This window comes from Equus caballus, chromosome 24 (genome assembly GCF_041296265.1).
Source record: "Equus caballus isolate H_3958 breed thoroughbred chromosome 24, TB-T2T, whole genome shotgun sequence".
NCBI classification, from domain to species: domain Eukaryota; kingdom Metazoa; phylum Chordata; class Mammalia; order Perissodactyla; family Equidae; genus Equus; species Equus caballus.
The window spans coordinates 16,394,501-16,414,177 of record NC_091707.1 but is presented as its reverse complement, the minus strand read 5'-3'; the positions used below and the strand labels follow the sequence as shown (position 1 = coordinate 16,414,177).

The 19,677-nt window shown below is 41.1% G+C and overlaps 1 protein-coding gene across 9 annotated transcripts in view; it reads right to left on the bottom strand.

Moving 5' to 3' along the window:
- FBXO34 (F-box protein 34) overlaps positions 1 to 19,677 on the bottom strand; it is a 75,620-nt gene that overhangs the window by 16,185 nt on the left and 39,758 nt on the right. The window contains exon 1 of one of the 9 annotated variants that reach the window (XM_070249690.1): positions 10,713 to 10,805. The exons of the other annotated variants lie outside the window; for them this stretch is intronic. Coding sequence (XP_070105791.1) covers positions 10,713 to 10,735 — 23 coding nt within the window. The 5' untranslated portion in view covers positions 10,736 to 10,805. Of the gene's footprint in view, positions 1 to 10,712; positions 10,806 to 19,677 lie in introns of those variants that run through there. 9 annotated transcript variants of the gene reach the window in all.

Sequence of the window (19,677 nt, the reverse complement as noted above, 5' to 3'; positions counted from 1 at the left end):
ATCAAGGCATCTGCAGGTTTGGTTTTTTCTGAGGCCTCTCTCCTTGGCGTGCAGATGACCTTGTGTCCTCACATGGTCTTTCCTCTGCACACACAGGCACACATGTCCCTGGTGTCTCTCTTGCATGTTCAAATTTCCTCTTCTTCTAAGGAGCCAGTTAGATTCAATTAGGGCCCACCCTATCTACCTCCTTTTAACTTAATCACCTTTAAAGGCTGCCTCTGCAGATTCAGTCACTTTCTGAGGTACTGTGGGGGTTAGGACCTCACTCCATGAAGGAGGGGAGGCTGAATTGTATTCAGTAGGGTAAAATGTAAACAATGGGGTAAAATGCAAGAACTCGCAGGTTAAAGTTTGATGTTTTAAGATCACATAAAAGAAAAGCAAGCGATTTCGATTAGATCTCTACATAATCCAAGTTGGCTCAAGAGAACACTTCAAATGATTCAAGAGCTCACTGCTCCAATAATAAACAGCTGGACAATCTTCTAACTTTCTGCCAAATACGTCAGGAAGGGAGAAAGCATCCTCATTCTTATTAAAATCTCATTTATACAGCGTACGGTGGTTCTTAACCTTTTCTGCAGTCACTAAGCCCTTTGAAGGGCTGATGAAAGCAAAGGGCCCCTCCTCAGGAAAGTGAGGAGAAACGGCAGGTGGCTACAAAGTGTGGCACCATCGGCTCAGGAGACACACGCCACCTCCCTAAGGCATCAGGGTCCGTGGACTCAGGTTCAACAGCACTCACCTAAAGGTCCACTGATTATCTAAATTAAAAATTAAGTCTGTCCAAAAACAGAACGAAATACTTGAAGTTGAGATTATCTTGAAAAATATAGGATTTTGCAGTAACCATGTTTACATTAGCTACTTCCAGTCCTTTGGGAAGTAGCTAAATGATTAACCAAATAATATCAGAATAGATTTTAATCCTACTAGCCAACACTAAAGGTGAGGAAAGGACAGAAGAGGGAAGAAATATTATTTCAGAAGATCTAAGAAAACCTATTGCAATTCGGCACAAAATCCCAGAATAAAAAAGAGAAAACAATAGGTAGGAATCACTAGCAGGTTTCTTGTTAACTGAAAGAAGACCCATTATTTTCTACCTACCAAACTCATAGCCAGCAGAGATAATGTTACGTTGTGGAATTTTTAAAGCTGGCTTGTATTCTACTCTCTCCAGGCATAGGTGCTCCCTGACTCCTCAAAAAGCAGGTCTGGATCCGTTCCGACGATTGGGCAAAAAAGAAACTTACGCAGGATTCTACTACTCTACTGAGGGAACTCTGGATAACTGCACTAAGATGGAAGCTCTCCAGAACAGGGACACTTGTTTGCCTGGTTTTCCACTGTTGCTCTGCAGCCTCACTTGCAAAAATGTTTGCTGAATTGGAACGAATGACATATTTTAGATGCGACACTAGAACCTGGAAAACGGGATGCGACGTAACATCCATCTCTGCTGTAAAAGCACCCCCTCTGGATCGCTGCAGCTGGGCTGGACCCAATGAGGTATTAGATGAAGGCCCAGAAAAGAATCTGTTACTCCTTAAAGAGATTTACTATACCTTATTTTCTAAAGAGTTACATAAAACCAACTTGAAGAAGCATCTGACAAACTGCTAAAAAACTTAAATCTCCTGATCTATTATTTTAATTTCTCTTCTATGTCCATTTACACAAAAGTCCAAGTTCATCTGGAAAGCAGAAACAAAATCCTCGAAAGAGAAGTGAAAATCAGGTTTATTCCATTGCAGACATATCTGAACAATAAATTCAACCACACTCAATAGCTTTGAGTAGGAAGCGAGTCTGCTCACCTCCAGAGCGTTGACCTTGACCAAGATCTGAAGAGAGGAAAGGAGAACGGCAATGAGTGTAGGAGGGGAAAGAAGTTAACTGTCTGGTCACTTTCAGATTTACCGAGGAAAATCTCCCATGAACCCCGCCCGTTTCTTCTTACAGGCGGCGCTGAGCTGGTCAGGCCACTGGGCCTTAGACCACTTTCTAGGCCCCCAGCTTCAGCTGCTCGCTTTACAGGAAACACCAATGAGGAGACTTTTCTTCCTAAACAAATTCCTTCCAGAAACAAACAAAAATATTGTCATATTATAACTGTTTATTAGAGGACCAATTGGAAGGTCCTCAAAGACACCATGTGGGCCTCAGATCCCTTTGGATAGTACTCAAATGTAAAATGTACCAATTATGAAATGGCACTTGCTGTAAACTAGAAAACCGAACAAAATCACTTCTCTTCCAAGCCTCCCTGCTACAATTTTGTTTAAAAACTACACAATTTCGAAACCGAAGTCTTCAATAAGTAACACCAGAGCTAACTGTACTGAGCAGATAGATTTTAAAGACTTTAATTTTTCCTTTTTCTCCTGAAAGCCCCCCGATACGTAGTTGAATATTTAGTGGTGGGTCCTTCTAGTTGTGGCATGTGGGATGCTGCCTCACCGTGGCCTGACGAGCGTTGCCTTGTCCACACCCAGGATCTGAACCAGTGAAACCCTGGGCCGCCGAAGCAGAGCCCAAGAATTTAACCACTCGGCCATGGGCCGACCCCTAAGCAGATATATAGATTTTTTTTTTTTTTTTTTTTTGAGGAAGACTGGCCCTGAGCTAACTGCTGCCAGTTCTCCTCTTTTTGCTGAGGAAGCCTGGCCCTGAGCTAACATCCATGCCCATCTTCCTCTACTTTATATGTGGGACGCCTGCCACAGCATGGCTTGACAAGCGGTGCCATGTCTGCACCCAGGATCTAAACCGGCGAACTCCGGGCGCCCAAAGCGGAACATGCAAACCTAACCGCTGCGCCACCAGGCCAGCCCCAAAGCAGATATATTTTAGACTTTATTGTTCCCAGTTCCAAGTGAAGCCTAGAAATGATTTTTAGAAAAATAAGCTCATTTAAAAAATAACTTAAATAAGCAAGTAAGACTTTAAAATAGCAATTTATATTCCACAAGTAGGGAAGTACACATTAATTCGAATGCATATTTATCCCCAATAAGTATTTCTAGCTGGGAAACAACCAGCAGTGAGCCCTGCAAGACAACTTCCTGACTAGATGAACTCTGTGGGTGTGAAGTCATTCTGCGTGATCAGCTACCCTACAGTAGTTTGCACATCTCAATACCAAATCATGTACTATACTTTAATCACTGCTACAAAGTCAGAGAGACAATACTGATTCAAAATAAAATACACATAAAGCTATTAAATGCCTTAAAGAAAAATTTCCTGATAGGTTTTGATTCCAAATAAATGGAAGGAGTGATAGAAATAGATATCAATACGTTCCAACTTTTACTGAGTTAATGGATCTAGGCATTGATCATCAGTAGCTGCTAACATCACAAAATTGAAAAACACGACCAGATATAATAAGCTCCTGATCGGGGAAACACACACACACACACACAAAATCTATTCTAATCTGGTCAATCCTTTACAGCCAGCTACCAATTTACAGGAAACAAAGGAGACAGAGAAATAGGTTAAACACCCGAGGGATACAAAACAGAAGACTCTAGATTGCAGGGAAACTACAGAACAAAATAAGGCTGGTTTCTTCAAGCAGACTCCAAGTTAGAGAGAAAGACAGAGAGATGGGGGAGCCTATATACTAAGACTTCAGAAACTAACCAACTAAATATGTGGGTCCTGAGTCAAATAGACACACCGTAAAAATTAATATATATGTGTATGTATATATGTCTTTTTAAGTTCTCATCTCTTAGATATTCATCCTAAAGTCTTTTTAGATTAAATGATATGATGTCAGATTTTCTTCAAAACAATAGGGAAAGAAGAAATGGCTAGGAGTCTAGATCAAACAACATTGGCCATGAGACAATCAATTGTTGAACTGAGTAATGGCTAAGTGGGGGTTTAACATTCTACTATTTCTATATTTTTGTACATAATTACTGGTCTTTAAAAAGGAGCAACAAACCAATGGAAGCATTTGGAAAACAATGGATGAGTGAGCCTCGACACATCCATTATGCACACGTTGCGGAGCCACGTGCACGCTGATGTGGGGGGAGGCAACTGGGCTCCAGCGGCTCCCGGGGAAGGCAGCTCTGTGGGCCTCACCGGAATTCCCTCTCCACCTGGCCCCACAACGACCTATGCACCACTTCTTCCTGGTTCAGACACTGGGCACCAGCCCTACTCCACACCCATTACTGAAAACTGAACAGGAAGTAAATTAGAAAGCAACAAAAAGGATAAAATGGAAATGGAGACAAGCACACAGGCAGTCAAACAAAAAAGAACTGAAAGACAACAGCAGTCAAGACCAATCAATCCATTTCTTAATTAAACAGAAATGGCTTTCAATTCCTCATTCTGTAACCTAAATGAGCAGTCTAATACCTGAATCTGCCTTAAGTGCACTTAACTTTTATAACTTTAAATATAAATTAAACGTTTAAATAAATGCATAGGAAATTTTGCTATTTAAAGAGATCTAATTGTAAATCCTTTTATAACAACAGTCACTCCCCACATGCACCCATGGGAAAGAGGGAAATGACAGTATTAATATTAAAATATTAATTTTTTGAGGAAGATTAGCCCTGAGCTAACTACTGCCAATCCTCCTCTTTTTGCTGAGGAAGACTCGCCCTGAGCTAACATCTATGCCCATCTTCCTCCACTTTATATGTGGGATGCCTACCACAGCATGGCTTTTGCCAAGTGGTGCCATGTCCACACCCAGGATCCGAACCGGGGAACCCCGGGCCGCCAAGAAGCAGAACGTGTGAACTTAACTGCTGCACCACTGGGCCGGCCCCTAAACTATTAATATTAATAATAATGTAGCCATTGGTATTTATTGAGCACTTAAATTATACATGATTCTAAAGAGCTTGATTATGTATGTATATGAACTAATTTCATCTCCAGGACAACTCTGAGATACATACAATTATTATTATTATGCCCATTTCACAAAGGTGAAAACTGACCATTTAAAGTGTAATGAATATTTTAAATGACTGATTATACAAGCACCAGTTCATCTTAGAATTCTAAGTGATGGGTCGCTTTTTAAAAATGTACTTTATAGGATTTTAAATGAAGCCGTGTGTGTATACACACACTTATTTATATAACAGTTAACAGTAGAGCCACCAAATCAGCTGTACAGAGGTTCCTAATTACAACTACAGTGTATTTATTATATTTTCTAAACCCTCAAAATCAAAGGGGTTCTCCATTCTTTAAAAGGAAAAATAAGTCACAGACTAAAGTCACTTCAAGTTCATTTTAATAGAAATGTTTCCCTTTGCCCAGGAAATTACCAAAGACCCAAAGATAACTGAACATGCACAGATCCAAGCTGAAGAAAAAGCCAAAAGGAAAGCATTCCATACCATCAGCTACTTAAGGGCAGGAAGGATTCTAGAATAGCATCCTAGTCTCCTACATCTTTATCAATCTGGCCTCCAAATAAAGCAGGAGATAATAATGCTGAGAGACCCCTTTGACTAGAACACCTCCACTTCACTGTCACACAGCCTACTAGCGGATCCACCTAACAGGCTGGGTGGGAAACCCAGTGTGACAGGGCAATCGTCGCCCTCCGGGGACCATTTCTTAAGCTCAGTTCCCTAACTCCCACCCCACCTCCCACAAGGACAAGTCTGTTCTACCACATGACTTCCTTATTTCTCTACCAAGCCTCAACACCCTCTCAGTCATCAAAGGTTGATAACTTAGCACAGCGGTTCTCAATCTTTTTTGGACCCTGGACCCTTTTCAGAGTCTCAGAAAAGGTTTCAGAGTTCTCTGCCCCAGAAAAATGCCAGAGTACACGTAAACAATTTTCTATAGAACTCTGGGCGTCTGATTAATAGCTCCTGCCTTAGTCCCTCCTTCTGTTTTTCCCTGCATCTTCATAGTGGCCATTTGACCTTTCTTCCCTACCTGTTAACATCTTTATCGTTCTTTACCCATCAGAACTGAAACTGCTTACACAAATGGGCCCCTCCCTGCCCAGGCCTCATCCACTGCCCCACCCCAACCATCGATATTACGGAACGGCTTACCATATGCCTCTGAATTCCCAGAGCTGGGCTTCCCTTGAGACACGTACCGCGGTCTACCCTGTCTTCATCTCCCCTCCTACACTGTAAACTCCTGAACAGTATGCATCCCCTCACTCCTTTCTGTATCGCACACAGAACACGCAGCAAAATGCCTCCCTCGTGCCTGGCAAGTATTCGTTAGAGCGAGTCCATGTCCAACCTAAGGACTTGAAAGAAACCAGCCAATCAGCAAGAATCTCTTAAGTGGGACATTGTGAGTGTCTGACTAATCAATACTTGGGCAGCCCAGGAAGTCGATGCAGGCAAGCACCTCCACCCATGGTTCCTGATCTAGCGCCCTGCTCTCTCACAGAGGGGAGGTGGATGAGGTGGAGGCACAGAGGACGCGCTCCAGGCCATGGGCACTTTTAATCTGTGTTACTTTTCTGCAAAGCAGAAAGTAGTTTGGCTTGAGTAGCAGCTTTTTTCCCAGCGCTCTAGTTGCCTAAAACATTCCTATGCAATATCAGATTTTCAAGAAAATTCTACTCACCAACCATGTGCAAACACACGCTTCCGCAATAAAATTATTTAACTTAATACTGTCAGTTTAACTAGAGTAAAAACAGCTTTCATACTTTCCCGTTGCTAATTACCTCCAGGACAGAACAGTCTGGATCTGCAGGCTTTCAGCTATGAGTTAGGCAACCTCCCTCTCATTCTGAAAGCCCCAAACCACATCCTTTAAATACTAAAACACACAGACACTAAATCCCAAAAAGAAACACTGTACAGTCTCCCCAGGATTCTTTACTATATTAAACACAGCTGTCTAGGGTCATGTTTACATGGATTTAAAAAAAAGCCAAACCAACATCAGCACTAACAAAATTTCTGACAAACAGGCTCCTCTACACCCAACTAGAAAGGAAGAGAACATGGAGTTTAAAAATATTTCCATCTTTAAGGGCCATAAAAACATAAACTATGTCCTATTATCATGTTTTAGTTATTTCTGTATAACAGTTTTATATATATATTTTTAAAGCCACAATGCTTTATTACTTTAACAGAAAATTCTAACTTCCCTGGTTCTAAATTAATTATAAAGTATGCAGAGTTCATACCCAGAACTCTTAGGTACTTCAAATTATTAACAAACCAAACCACGAAGGAGAATCTGATACCCAAGATCAGATTTCAGAGCTGGCTTAATAGATGGTGAAACTCTACAGGTCAGACAAAAAAGCCAACCGTGGTAGGAGGTAGAAACGATATAGAGCGCTCTCACCCAAAATTTCTACAACTAAGCCCATTCCTCTTTCCTACTGCAAATCTTTCAGAAAAATACTATTAGTACAAATAAAGTAACTAATCATAATTCACAAACTACTGGAATTTATGACGTGTGGGTTCAACGCTTCCTTTCCATCCTCAAAGCAGGATCCTACTCCCTAGGCAAGGTGGCCCTGTAGCTAACAAACCACAGCTCACTGGAAAAAGATAACAAACATCTTTCCTAAACATAACAGCACCTGAGCTGTAAGGAATGCTTTCTATCTACAAAGCACTTTCACAAATGTTTCATTTGGCCTTCTTTCTGTTCCTCAGCTCATTTGCATCTTGGGGCCTTTGTACCAGCTGCTCCTTCTTTCTCCCCAATCTCTGCATGCCTATCCTATTCCCCTTGTGGTCCTCAGGTCACCACAAACCTCATATCCCTCAATGTTTCTGTACCCCAAAGTCTGCAATCATTGTGCCAAAAAGGCAATAAAAACTCAAAGTGAAACATGCTCAAGATCACAGTAGTGATGTAGCCATTCCTTCAAAGGTCAACATTTTCTGATACACGAAAAATTCAAAACACACCACATTTTAAGTTATAAAACATAAACAGAGGGACACACCACGTTCTCTCCATGAAAACACTCTACAATGTCTTACTGCAGGAACTGAGACGTAGGCCCCTATTGTATTAAACACTTCCCTCCCAGTTTTAGAAAGCAAAGTAGAAGGCAACTGGAGAAACAGCTTTGTATCCAAAAAGCCTTCGACAGTGATCAGCAGAGAACTCAACGTTACCTAGAGACAAACCTGAAGCTCGCCTGCAGCCCCTGGGCTCTCACAGAGCGCTGACAGCGTGAGACCTAGGTGCACACGCAAGGAGGCCCTTTCAGTCAGTCCATTCAGGGTTTCACGTAACAGTGCCTTCAAGTAACACCTACTGTAATTCTTACTTCTACTAGGAGTGGAATGTATAGGTGAGAAAAATACTCAACATCCAAGGATAATCAAATAGGATGCTCTTCCATTCCTGAATTCACTTGGAAAATAATTACCTAACACCTCCAGATATGCTCCAATGTGCTTGAAACCCTGAGTTAATGAAGGCAAAACGAAAGCCAAACAAGGTGTGAACAAAAGTTTCAGCAGCGATTCAGACAGAGAAAAGCGGAGAGGGTGAGTTATCACAGTGGCTTTAAAACATGAGTCTGCTGAGTGAACGTCAGCATTTATAGCGCATGTGTCTATTTAGTTTTTCAAACTTGATTCAAACTAATATCAAAATACCGAGTATTGTATACATTACGTATTTTCTCTTTATAGTTGCATAAGATCTAGAAGCATACAGGGTTTACTAGTTTTGTTTACACATATTTAACTACATTATAATGTAACAAAAATTTTAACATTCTCTCTATATTGAAGGGCTTCAGTAAATTTCTTCCTTTGGCTGGGATTCATGATACTCAAGTTTACAAAATACTGCTCCAGACCAGAAATTAATCAGTGTAGGAGAGGATGACAGCAGCATAGGAAAAACTATTCTTATACTGACAATAGAAGCGTATACCAGAGACGTGAGTAACAGTCTAAGAAGGTGGAGCTCTCTAGGCCCCACTCATCCAGATCTGTAACAGGAGTGCTGCACTCAAATTGCAATCATTACACGGGGCCGAAAGAGATCAGGCGCCTTAACCAGGGGAGTTTTCACCAATCCTTAACCTTGGTGAATTTGCTTCCATTGCATATCACAAGAATAAAACAATTTCCATCTCTAATTTGAACACCTAAGCAATCATTTCTGCTTCTATTCAAATCTCACACTGGCAGCTAAACTATCAATTAGATCTTTCATTCACTCACCACTGAGCATCTACTATGTACCAGGCACTCTTCCAGAGACTGAGGATACAGCAGTGAACAAAGTACAAAACTTCCTGTCCTCAAACTTCTGCTCTAGTTGGGAGACAGGCTAAAAAAGCATATGGTACCTAAGAGGTCTCTATGGAGAGAAAGGGAAGCAGGGAGTGTGTCATACACAAACGATGCATTTAGACATAAGGTTTCAGACAGCTATTTCACAGTCAACCATATGATGAAACATTTTTTTGGTGAGGAAGAGTGGCCCTGAGTTAACTCCTGTTGCCAATCTTCCTCTTTCTGTTTGAGGAAGATTGTTGCTGAGCTAACATCTGTGTCAGTCCTCCTCTATGTCATGTGGGATGCCGCCACAGTGTGACCTGATGAGTGGTGTAGATCCGCGCCTGGAATCTGATCCAGTGAACCCAGGCTGCCAAAGAGGAGCACATGGAACTTTAACCACTATGCCACCGGGCCTGCCCCCTAAAAACTTTTAAATAAAATCTACTAGAAATAATGAGTGCCCATTTATATATGAACCCAGAAATGGGAGGAGAACATCAGGATAACACACAGAAGCAAAATGGCACAAGAGCAAGGTCTTTTTTGAACTGAATCTAATCCTGGTGTGTGCTCAAACCATTCCTGAAATACTCTAAATAGATCTGAAACAAATTTTAGAGGAACATTTACAGAGACAGACAAAAACTGAGAGGTTGAGACAATACAGGGAAAGAAAGAACTCCCGGGAATCAAGTTAATCAATAGTCACTCACCGTTAGCGTAAGTGTACAATATTTCCTAAGTTTTCAATATTAAAACTAAATTTGGATGGAAAGAGAAAAATGACATCATGGCTGTCTGATGCCACTCAGCTCTAGATTTCTTGCATGATTACAGGAAACACACAAATCAAAACTACAGATGAATGCCTTTTCCAGGCTCCCATCCAGGAAGACGGAGAGGGGAGGAAGAACACCAGTAGTTACAGGGACAAAAAACAGGCAAATCAAACAGGAAAAAATTATCTCTGACAGAACTTACCACGAAAACAAAGGCTAGCCATGAAGAAAAACGGCTCTAAAATTAACATTCTTCCTAGCATGGAACCAGGAAAATGGAAAAGCTCAAGAGGCTAAGAGGAAATCTCCTTAAAATACTTAAATTTTATCTGAAAAATCAAATTATTGTGAAATTTTCTTGATGTTCTTAAAAGAAGACTTTAATTCCAAAATGCCCTTTTTAAAAGAAAGCCACACAGGTATTTTAATTCTATCCCATCACCACATTTCTACCCATATTCCCACCAGTCCAAGAAACAAAATTCAGTGATTCTCCAAAATAACGTTGAATAGAAAATTAAACCTTTAGAAAGAGTGAGTCAAAAGTATCAAGAAACATAAAACTTGGTTAAACATCTTTTAAGATCATCCAATCCTGTTATTTCATGCTCAAAAAACTCCACATGATATTTTTTGGTTTCCTGAACATGCCCTCCTTCCCATTGGAATTACAAACCCTGAGAAACATAGAGGAATCATGAGATGACACCTAGCCAAGGCTTCACACACTGATGCAGGACCAGAAACCCACTTTTATCACTGCACTCAGTTGATGAGGCTCCCAAGGCTAGCTCATAATATAAACTGGTGTGTCAATTAAGTCATAATGGGGATCAAAATTCCAGTTTCAGAAATTGGAATGCCTGAGTCCTCCCTTCATATTGTCCCCTCTCCTAGTGTAATAATGAAACCAGTAGGTTTGGGTTACACATGAAAAAAGAATAATTTAAGGAAGAATCATCTAAGAAAGAATTCAACCAAGCTATGAAGAATCTTGATGTACAGTTTTTGACGGACAGCTAATTACACCCCCTTAAGTTTAGAACCCAAGTACTCAATCAGTGCACAGACTCAGCCTCCTCATCCACCGCCCTAAAGGCAGAACAAGCACAAGCACCCGCTTGAAATGCTTGTACTTAAGCTCCTCCTCAAGACCTAATCAACTTCAGTTTATTACATACTTTCTTCAGCTGATGTAACTAAATGGATTTTCACTTCCCAGGTGTCCATAATCTTCTGAGTTTGAACTAATTCCCTTGACTGTTCTAAACCTCTCTAGCTGCTCATTTACTAGATTATGTTCCTTCTAAAGACGTCTGATCACATCCATTAGTAGCCAGCTCTTCCTAATTTTCTGAGTCATCTTATCTCCAAGTTGAATAGTACACTCACTTTAAAGAGAGAAGCCTACTTAACCATTCATTCTTGCAACAAATGTTATTTCATGGAATTTTAAACATTTCTAAGGTTTAAGTATGGGATACTATAATAGAGAAAGAACTCAAAATACACCTGAATTTTGGAAATAAATTGCTTTTTAAAGACATTTTGCACAAATCTCCGTCAGCCCTTTCCAGGGCCTCCAGGCAGCAGTTCTCTAGCTCTCAGGGCACATTCTGTACCCAGCCCCAGGATTCTAATTAAGTTCCTGGGGAGGGGGAGGGAGCACTAATGAGCCTTAACTGGAAGATTCTCGACTGTACTCAGGCGGAAAGTAAAGCCCCTGTGGATTAGTTTTGGAGTGTTTGTAATGTGACTGAACCTCAGTTCAGGGGATTTGACTACGCCACATACTCTCAGCTGCATCTCCTGAACGCTGAGGCTGTTTAGACACACCTTGAGCGGGCCTGCTGTCTAATCTGCAGAATGGTATTTGGATTGTCTCACATCCTTCTGAAAAGCAATGGACCAGCATCCTGCCCCGCCTCAAGAATGAGTTGGCTCCTGTTACTATGGTGATGAGCACCGTAGGAACAGAGATAATTTGCCACTTCACTGGAAATTCAAAGCATTCAGTAGCTTTGTTTATCAGGAATGAGGTGGGAGGACAAGCAAAACCAATTATGGAGGATATTTATAAACATGTAAAGGAGGGTGTTTCTTGACTCAGAATAACAAGATTTTAAATTGGTTAGCTTACAGGAAAAAATGAAGAGAGTATGAGGACTGAAGAAAATAAACATGCTGGACAATATTCTAACACGTACAGTTCTATACCATCCCTGAACTTGGCGCTACAGATTTTCCAGAACACAGGTTCTCAGATTGGTTTTCAGACTGATTAGACACAAAACAGTTTTGTTTATGTGTGACCAACAGTCTGGATGGGAAGAAACATCTACTGAAGCAACCAAGAATCAACCCACGCAAATACTGGTACAAGTCCAATGCTCCAGAAACACTGATGGTTTACAAGAAAGATGCGCTATCTCAATAAATTCTGTTTTTTTTAAAGATTGGCACCTGAGCTAACAACTGTTGCCAATCTTCTTTTTTTTTTATTTCTGCTTTTTCTTCCCCAAACTTCCCGAGTACATAGTTGTATATTTTAGTTGTGGGTCCTTCCAGTTGTGGCATGTGGGATGCCACCTCAACATGGCCTGATGAGCGGGGCAATGTCCGCACCCAGGATCTGAACCGGCGAAACCCTGGGCTGCTGAAGGGGAGCGCAAGAACTTAACCACTCGGCCATGGGGCCGGCCCCTCGATAAATTCTTAAAAGAAAATAATAATATTCAGCACCTATTCCTGATCTAGAAAATATTCTTAGCAAACTAGGGATAGAGGAAAACTTTACCTTAACAAAAGGAATCTGCCAGAAACTTATAGAAAATAGCATACACACTAACAAAATATTAAAAACATTCCCATCCTGGAGCTAGGAGTAAAAGGTCTCAGCTATCATATTACAAAAAAAGATTAAAATATTCAAAGGGAAGAGATAAAAATCTGTCATTATTTGCAACTACACCTTATCTGGGGCTTTCAAGTTAAGCAATAAATTAAATCAACTAAATTAATAAAAATTTGGCCTAATAGTAAGTTCACAAACTTAACCAGATAAAACATGAAAACTAAAAATAAAACAAAAAATGTTAAATGAAGAATTATCACATACCCCAGCAATTCTACCCCTACGTATACACCCAAAAGAACTGAAAACTGGTACTCAAACAAATCCTTATACACCAAAGTTCACAGTAGCGCTACTTAAAATAGCCAAAAGTTGAGAACAAGCCAGAGGTCCATCAGTGGACGAATGGATACACAAATAAAGAATCCAGACACAAAAGGTCACATACTGTACGATTCCATCTGTAGGAAATGTCCAGAATAGGCAAATCTAGAGACAGAAAGAAGATTAGTGGTTGCCTAGGGCCAGTTGTGGGTGGGGGAGCAGTGCAGCGATGGGGAGTGACTATTAATGGGTTTCTTTTGGGGGTAATGAAAATGTCCTAGAATTAGAGGTGATGGTTGCACAACTTTGTGACTACAGTCATGCAGGGCATAACGATATTTTGGTTAAGTGACAGACCACTTATGGGATGGTGGTTGCCTAAGATGAGCACCATCCAGCCTAGGTATGCAGGCTATACCATCTAGGTTTGTGTAAGTGCATTCTGTGATGTTCACACGATGACGAAGTCGCCTAATGATGCATTTCTCCGAACGTCTCTCTGTCATTAAGCGACACATGACTGTGTTACTAAACACCAGGGAACTGTAAACTTTGAAAAGGTGGATTCATGGCATGTGATTTACATCTAAACTAAAAAAGTACATGGAAAAGTCAGTAAGACTTGAGGTGGGAAAAACGTTACTCCAAAAACATATGTTAAAACTACAGCAATCAGGGGCTGGCCCCGTGGCCGAGTGGTTAAGTTCGTGCGCTCCGCTGCAGGCGGCCCAGTGTTTCGTTGGTTCGAACCCTGGGCACGGACATGGCACTGCTCATCAAACCACGCTGAGGCAGCGTCCCACATGCCACAACTAGAAGGACCCACAACAAAGAATATACAACTATGTACTGGGGGGGCTTTGGGGAGAAAAAGGAAAAAAATAAAATCTTTAAAATATAAATAAAGTAGGCCTGAAACAATAAGTCTTCTAGAAGAGAATATCGGCAGCACACTCTTTGACATCAGCTTCAAAAGAATCTTTTCGGACACCGTAACCCCTCACATGAGGGAAACAATAGAAAGAATAAACAAATGGGACTTCATCAGGCTAAAGAGCTTCTTCAAGGCAAGGGAAAACAGGATTGAAACAAAAAAACAGCCCACTAATTGGGAAAAAATATTCACAAGTTATTTATCCGACAAAGGGTTAATCTCCATAATATACAAAGAACTCACACAACTCAACAATAAAAAATCAAATAACCCAATTACAAAATGGGCAAGGGACATGAACAGACATTTCTCCAAAGAAGATATACAGATGGCCAATAGACACATGAAAAGATGCTCATCATCACTAATCATCAGGGAAATGCAAACCAAAACTACACTAAGATATCACCTTACACATGTTAGAATGGCAAAAATATCCAAAACCAAGAGTGACAAATATTGGAGAGGCTGTGGAGAAAAGGGAACCCTCATACACTGTTGGTGGGAATGCAAACTGGTGCAGCCACTATGGAAAACGTACAGAGATTCCTCAAAAAGTTAAGAATAGAAATACCTTATGACCCAGCCATCCCACTACTGGGTATCTATCCTAAGAACCTGAAATCAGCAATTCCAGAAGTTCCATGCACCCCTATCTTCATTGCAGCATTATTCACAATAGCCAAGTCATGGAACCAACCTAAGTGCCCAGCAACTGATGATTGGATAAAGAAGATGTGGTATATATATACAACGGAATACTACTCAGCCATAAAAAAGGACAAAGTCGTCCCATTCACAACAACATGGATAGACCTTGAGAGTATTGTGTTGAGTGAAATAAGCCAGACAGAGAAAGACAAACTCTGTAGGACTCCACTCATAGGCGGTAGTTAACATATGGACAAAGAGAACTGATCGGTGATTGCCAGGGGAAAAGGGGGTGGGGGGAGGGCACTAGGGGTGAAGTGGTGTAGCTACAACATGACTAATAATAATGTACAACTGTAATTTCACAAGGATGTTAACTTTTATAACCTTAATAAAAAAAAAATGTCTTGATGGGGTAGATCTCACGTTAAACATCCTCACCAAAAAACCAAAGAGGCACAAGCAAACTTGTGGAAGTGATGGATATGTCTATTAATTGATTGAGGTGATGGTTTCATGGGTGTATGCCCACACTCAAACCCATCAAATTGTATACATCAAATGTGCAGTTTTTTCTATATCAATTTTACCCCAATAAAACTGTTTAAAAAAATAACAGCCTCTGCAATATAAACAAGTATGCTGAAAAGACAGATGCCTACTTCATTATAAACAAAAACTTAGTGCATGACTGAGTAAAATGCAAAATCCAATGCTGTCAGATATGAGAGAATGGCTTTAAAATCTTACTGGGAACTCTTTTCTAAACAAAAAACACAAAACACTGACATATCTGACGAGATACAAATTTCAAACATCTATCTGGAAAAAAGACACCATAAAGTTAAAAGACTGGGAAAAAATATTTGCAATATACACAAAGGATTAACTTCCATGATATTAAATAGTTTACCCAAGCCAATAAGGGCGAGAAGAGAGGACAATATTTTAGCATAACACTACTGGTGGAAAACAAAACTGGAAAGCTATATGTAGTTTGCAAATCTGTAGAAAGATATTATATAAGGTCCAGCAAACTGGATATTTTGAGGAGAGTTAGGGACATATTTTTTACATATATTTTTTACATACATATATAAATGTATTTACATACACGTATTACATATATTTTTACATCTATGTTTAATGTTGTTTGAATTTCTGATCATAGTATGTTAATTTTATAATATCAAAAACAATTTTAGAAGGAAAAAAGTCTGAGAGGCTAAACTTTAAGTAGCTGACAGCCACCGAAGCATTTTCAGAAGGGCAGCGGCATGGCTGGCTTCGTCTCTTTGACAGATCCCTGGAGCAGCTTTCCCGAGAGGCCATGAGAGGCACCAGGCTGGAAACAGGCAGGGACTCAATTCTCCACCACGGAACAACTGCTGAACACCCGTGGACACGCGGCACTGAGCTCACCACTGGGACCAGTTGGAGACGGTGCACAGGGTCTCAGGAAAAGGCCGTGTACACCTAGTTTGGGCGACAGTGCAAGGGACACAGGGCGAGGGAAGACACCCGTTCTTTTTTCTTTTGAAGTGGGGGAAGGAGGTGCAGGTAAAGCCCTTGCCATGTTAAGGCATCAGTGGACACTATCCTTCTGAAATGCCGTGTGTTACAGGAGGACTGGTCATTCCTAATGAGTGTAATCCATTTTTTGACAACTCGCTGAACAGAAAATGCTTTTAAAAAGCCCGTATCAGCCTTGCTCCTACAAGTATCTGTCTTATTTTCAAGATTCTTTGACTTTGGAAAGTCCATGTCCTAAAAATCTCTGAACACAGAAATTTCAAAGCCACCATGGGTCATTTTCGCTGTGTCTATTTTTTTTTATTCTTTGGTTTTGTCAAAAGATGAATAAAAAGAGGACACAGTATTCATAGTCAATCCAAAGGAAAACATTTTGGTGAATGATATTAGAGGTATTTTTAATTATGATTTAATCCGCACAGGTTTCTTCTTACAGTTGACATGCTCCCATTTTATCACAGCCATCTGCTATTTCAACAGTCAAGCCAGTTTTAATAAAGACCATGACTACATAAAAATTTTTCAACTTTCTCACCTTAAAACTCATTCTTTTTAAAGTGTCTCCTAAGTGAAAGGAGGCAGAAAAAAGAACCTGCTAATAAGTTTGGAAAAAATTCACCCTACCACTTAGCTTAGGGCATTTCAAAAATGCGAGGGGTGTGACAGCAGCTCCTGGTTATGCCACTACCTTAGGGCTAACTGCTTTACCATCTGCCTTTTAGGAGCATCTCTGAGGTTGCTGGGCAAGCAGGCAATCACCATCACCTGGACAAAGTCAACGGCCAGAATGAGCTTTTCTTAAGCCTATCGTAATGCTACCATAATTCTCCCCAAACCATGCCGACAAGGTCCGCATTTATAGATATCCTATTTCAAATGCACGCTGTGCGCAATGCCAAGGCAAATGCAGGCAGGTTCCGAGGAAGACATTATGGCAAACATGACAGTCACAGGACCTAGACATCATAGTATTTCATTGTTTTCACATAAGGTAATTTGTTAAATACAGTCATGCATCGATTAGCAATGCAGATATGTTCTGAGAAATCTGTCATTAGACGATTTTGTCCTTGTGCCAACATCACAGAGTGTCCTTACACAAATCTAGATGGTACAGCCCACTGCACACCTAGGCTGTATGTACAGTACTAATCTTATGGGACCACCATCCCATAAGCGGTCCGTCACTTGACCAAAACATCGAGATACAGCGCATGACTCTGCGTGTCTCAACGTGATTTAACAGTTTTACTCATGAAAGACCTTTTATATGAACAAAGTTGAAACTCAGCAAACAATCTTTTTAGACTCTTTACAGAATTTTGGACATGAACATATAATCATATGGAAAAACCTGGCCTAATCCCGTCCTCCCATCTGAAGACAAGCATTTCTTCCCAGAAATCACAAAGGATTTAAAAAATAAAAACAAACAAAAAAACAGCAATTAGCACATGCACAGAGTCTGACCTGGATCTCATCCTATAAACTGAAGTGAGGGAAAACCTCTCTAATTAAAACACAAAAGATGGTGAGCAAAGGAGAGATCAGAAAGAGGAGCAATAAGCAGTAGTTGCCAGAAGCCCTTTTTGTAGAAATGTTTAATTTAATTTAGCAATTGGATACTGCTGTACACTGGATCTTTAGAAATAATTACCGGGGCCGGCCCAGTGGTACAGCAGTTAAGTGTGCATATTCTGCTTCTCAGCGGCCTGGAGTTCGCGGGTTCGGATCCCGGGTACAAACATGGCACCGCTTGGCACGCCATGCCATGGCAGGCATCCCACATATAAAGTGGAGGAAGATGGGCACGGATGTTAGCTCAGCGCCAGGCTTCCTCAGCAAAAAGAGGAGGATTGGCAGTAGTTAGCTCAGGGCTAATCTTCCTCAAAAAAAAAAAAAAAAGAATTACCATCTTCACAACTTTGAACAAGAAGGGTCACCAGGACATCTAACCTATTTCACATGTCCAGTGTCAAGTAATTATTTATTCCTTTTATATATCCTGTCAGATATTTAATCCTTTTAGCCACCACTGTCACTGTCTTGAGCCACAAAACTCTTTTTCATAAATATATGCATTCCTCAATAGAGGAACAGTTTGAGGTCCAAGTCCCCCTTCTTAGAGATCACAGGCAATCTCTTCTCCTTGAGTTGCCACCCTTGTATCCTATGACCTTTCTACTCTGGCCTTAACCAAAAGGTAACCATCAACACGGTACAGAATTAAGGCTAATGAGAGCCCAACCAACCCAATCACATCCAATCTAATGAGGAGAGGGGAGCAATGAGTTTGAGCAGAAGGGGGTAAGAGTGGAGGTAAAATCCCAAGATTGGGAGACTCACTAGATGAGGGGGCAACAAATGCCTGCTTCAGAGTGGGCGAGGCGACCAGGCCACCTGACCAGCCGCTGAGGGGCAACTGGAATTGCTGCAGAATCGAGAAGAGTTCCACTTCTCCTCAAGACCAAACTACGACCTGAAACGGTTTTATGTCTTTCCTTACGTCCCCACACATCCACATAAAAACTAACAGGTCATCTGGTCCAAACCTACTCATAGAAGGTCATTTCTTTCTTTATGGAAATGCAGATATTCTAGAATCAACAGAACTTTCTCCTAACTGCATTTAAATGTGACTTGCAAACCAACAGGGATTGGCTAAGCCTGTTTAGGCCCTCTTCAAACGGCTGAGGTTATACTCTTTCAGGAGCGATATCCCAGACTTCCGGGTAAGGAGGGTGGGCCAAACGCACAGCTATTTGCGGCCCTTCCCCAAACACCAAGGCATTTCTTCAAGATGTAAACTCACAGGGACAAAGAAAACTGGAGAGTACAGCCACGCATTTTTGAAAGCTGGAAAATAATGGATAAGAGGTAAAGTAGTCAAAGACCCAAGAAAACTGAGTCCTAAGGTAAGCAGCAGGGAACACTCCCCCAAAAGGCTCAGCAGGGATAAAACGGGAAGGATTAACAGGAAACCTTCCTGAAACGCAATTCCCAGATCCCCTCTCTCGGTCTTCAGACAGGCAAACAAATGCCCTTCCCTCGCCCTTGCCAAGGCTGGAGGTAATGCAAGGAGGGTTCAAGCAGAGGGCTACATGGAGCAGGGGATCAATGGGCGAGGTGGAGGCAGTTTAAGTTAACATATGTCCTACGTCCCGGTCCACAGTGCGTTGGTAAATAAATGATTAACAACTACCTGGGGCGGGGAGGGACAAGGGTAGTTATTTGTAATATTTGCCGATTCTTGTGGCGTAGATACTCTTAGCTGCTTCAAGCTCCCCAATGATGTTGAAGCAGGGTACCTGAGGGGTACTGTGGACATTATACCAACTTGCTGTT